Genomic DNA, 2,347 nt, shown 5'->3' with positions numbered 1-2,347 from the left:
TTTAAGTATTAGTAAAAATATATATGGTAAATATTTTTCAAGTGTGTTATCTTTTGTTAATTTTTTTCTGATACACAAGGGATTTTAATTTTTAGTTTGCCAAATCAACCTTCAGAATGCCTGTTTGCGAGGCCATTCTTAGGAAGGCCTTTGTTAACGTGAAATGTACCTGTATAAATAAGTCTTTGTGTTTTCTTCTGGTACTTTTCTCATTTTGCATATGTAAAAATTTCAGTCTGTATTCCATCAGGAACTCATTTTTGTGACATAAAGTTTCATTAGTTTTCTTCACACAGTAGGCATTTTATTAATAACTCATCCTTTCCTACTCATCTGAAATGTTACCATTATCAATCCCTATGTATATATCATATATATTACAGTGTTTTTGAATTTCCTACTCTGTTCCATTTATTTATCTGTGTTTTCAGCTGTTAGTAAATAATTGATCGTGGGAATTAACAGCACATTTTGATATCTAGAGGAGCAAGTCTTTTCACTCCATTATAAACATTTTTAAATGTCACCACAATAGTAAGACAGACAGCAAGTGTCATGCAAAAATGAGAAAACCTTGATATTTTCATTCGCTTTATGTAAAACTGATAAACATATTAAGAGCTCACATTTTGAGAAAACTGAGTCTTCCCATTCAAGGAACCCACGTCCCACTTCCAAGTGTCCCTCTGAGAAGCCGCAGTAAAGAACCTACCTACCTACCTAGGTGGATTCGGATGTGAAACCACACAGGGTTTTATCTGAGAACGCTTCGCCTACTGAAAAGGGCTCCTGGTATTTTTGACATGGGCAGGAGTTCTCATTAGGCACCTCCCTGTCATGCATATGACCCCATGTTTTACACGTGTATACGCTTAACTTCCTGAGTTAAATCACTCAAATTCTCCACCAGGCGCTGCAGGAGGGGAATTGCCAGCGATGGAAAGCAGCTGAGGCTCCACTTGGCTGCGCGGCTCCGAGGGTCCCGGCGCCCTCCAAGGCCCCCGCCTCAGGGGCTGCGGTGAAACCAGGCCTGGGGTCCCCCTCCCACCGCGGGCTGAGCCCCCGCTACCTGTCCTTTCTGTCGCGGGCGTCCACGTCCCGGAACCTGCGCGTCAGGCAGCGCTCCACCTCCGCCGCGTCGCCCTTGATGGCCGCCCTGTGGATCTTCCGCAGTTCCCAGTCCCGGGTGTGGTACCGGGGACCCGCGTACTCTTGGTCCCTGGAGCTCAGGAGCGCCTGGCCCAGGCGTCTCCCGAAGCTGAAGAGCTTCCTCATGGTGGCAACTTCTCAGACGCCCACCACCCGCTCCTGAGCCGCCGCGGCCCCTCGTGGCCTTTCCACCCCCACCCAGTCCCAAATCCGCGATCCCCCCACCAACCTGCGATCCACCCCCAAATCCAAGATCCGTCCCCAAACCCGCGATGTAGCTCAGAATCCGCGATCCAGCCCGGTCCACCACAGCCTTCAGCAGCGACACTCGCAGCCTCCGACCTCTCAGACCGAGGTAGCCCCGAGAAGCCGTGAGGCGCAGGCCTGCAGCTCAGCGCTCCGACCTGTCACATCGAGCAAGCCCCCGGGAAGCCCTTAGGCGCGTGCCTGCAACTCAGCGCTCGGACCTCTCAGACCGAGTGAGCCCCGCGAAGCCCTTAGGCGCGCGGCTGCCGTTAGGCGCGCGCCTGCAGCTCAGCCCTCCGACCTCTCAAACCTGGTGAACCCAGCGAAGCCGTTAGGTGCGCGCCTGCAGCTCAGCGCCAGCCGGGACTCCGGAAGCCGCTCCCAAGCCCGCGTGGCCGGCAGGGGGGGGCTGCTGTAGCTCGAGCGCAGGCGCCGCTGGCTTGCGGGTTCTCCTGGGCTCGCGCGGGACGTCCCGGAATCGCAGGCGCGCATCCCTTCCGGCCTGAGGGCCCGCCTGGCCGTGACTCCCGCCCGGCTCCTCCTCTGAAGAGAGATCCGGGCAGCTGGCAGGGGCCTTCCGCAGCCACCGGGGATGGGGCTGGGGTTTGGTTCCCGCCCCGGTGCAGCCGCCGCGGGGCAGACCGCCTGGCTTGGCCGCAGCCACGGCGACATCTAGCCCCGGTTCTGCGAGGCTGGGAGCGCCAGCCAGCTTGAGAGCTGCCAGTCAGCTGTTGTCAGCAGGTAGAGGGCACCTGCAGCTTGGGCGCCCAGGTGGTGGAGGATGGCCTGGGCGGCCTCTGGATCGCGAGTGCACCTGGCCTGAGAGCCCGCCAGGCCCTGTCCCCGCCCAGCTCCTGCTGTGCTGGAGCTCGAGACCTCTAGCCGGGGGCCCTCTGCAGCCACCGGGGATGGGGCTGAGGGCCGGTTCCTGCCCCTGTGCTGCCGCTGCAGG

General features: G+C 56.8%; 1 protein-coding gene and 1 long non-coding RNA gene across 2 annotated transcripts in view; both read right to left on the bottom strand.

Moving 5' to 3' along the window:
* Nucleotides 1-1,069: 1,069 nt before the first annotated feature.
* Nucleotides 1,070-1,772, bottom strand: LOC105501513. Its single transcript, XR_001000206.1, has 3 exons — nucleotides 1,725-1,772; nucleotides 1,617-1,645; nucleotides 1,070-1,553 (listed from the first exon to the last, which is right to left on the bottom strand). It is a non-coding gene; the product is annotated as an uncharacterized LOC105501513 (long non-coding RNA).
* Nucleotides 1,773-1,783: 11 nt separating this feature from the next.
* Nucleotides 1,784-2,347, bottom strand: part of LOC105501547 — a gene marked incomplete at its 3' end in the record, with an annotated part of 1,542 nt that continues 978 nt past the window's right edge. Inside the window, 3 exon segments of the mRNA XM_011927536.1 lie at nucleotides 1,784-1,960; nucleotides 1,962-2,123; nucleotides 2,155-2,340. Of these exon segments, the coding sequence (XP_011782926.1) occupies nucleotides 1,784-1,960; nucleotides 1,962-2,123; nucleotides 2,155-2,340 (525 nt within the window).

This window comes from Colobus angolensis, unplaced genomic scaffold (genome assembly GCF_000951035.1).
Source record: "Colobus angolensis palliatus isolate OR3802 unplaced genomic scaffold, Cang.pa_1.0 Scaffold72, whole genome shotgun sequence".
In the NCBI taxonomy this organism is placed as follows: domain Eukaryota; kingdom Metazoa; phylum Chordata; class Mammalia; order Primates; family Cercopithecidae; genus Colobus; species Colobus angolensis.
This window is presented reverse-complemented; position numbering and strand designations above follow the sequence as displayed.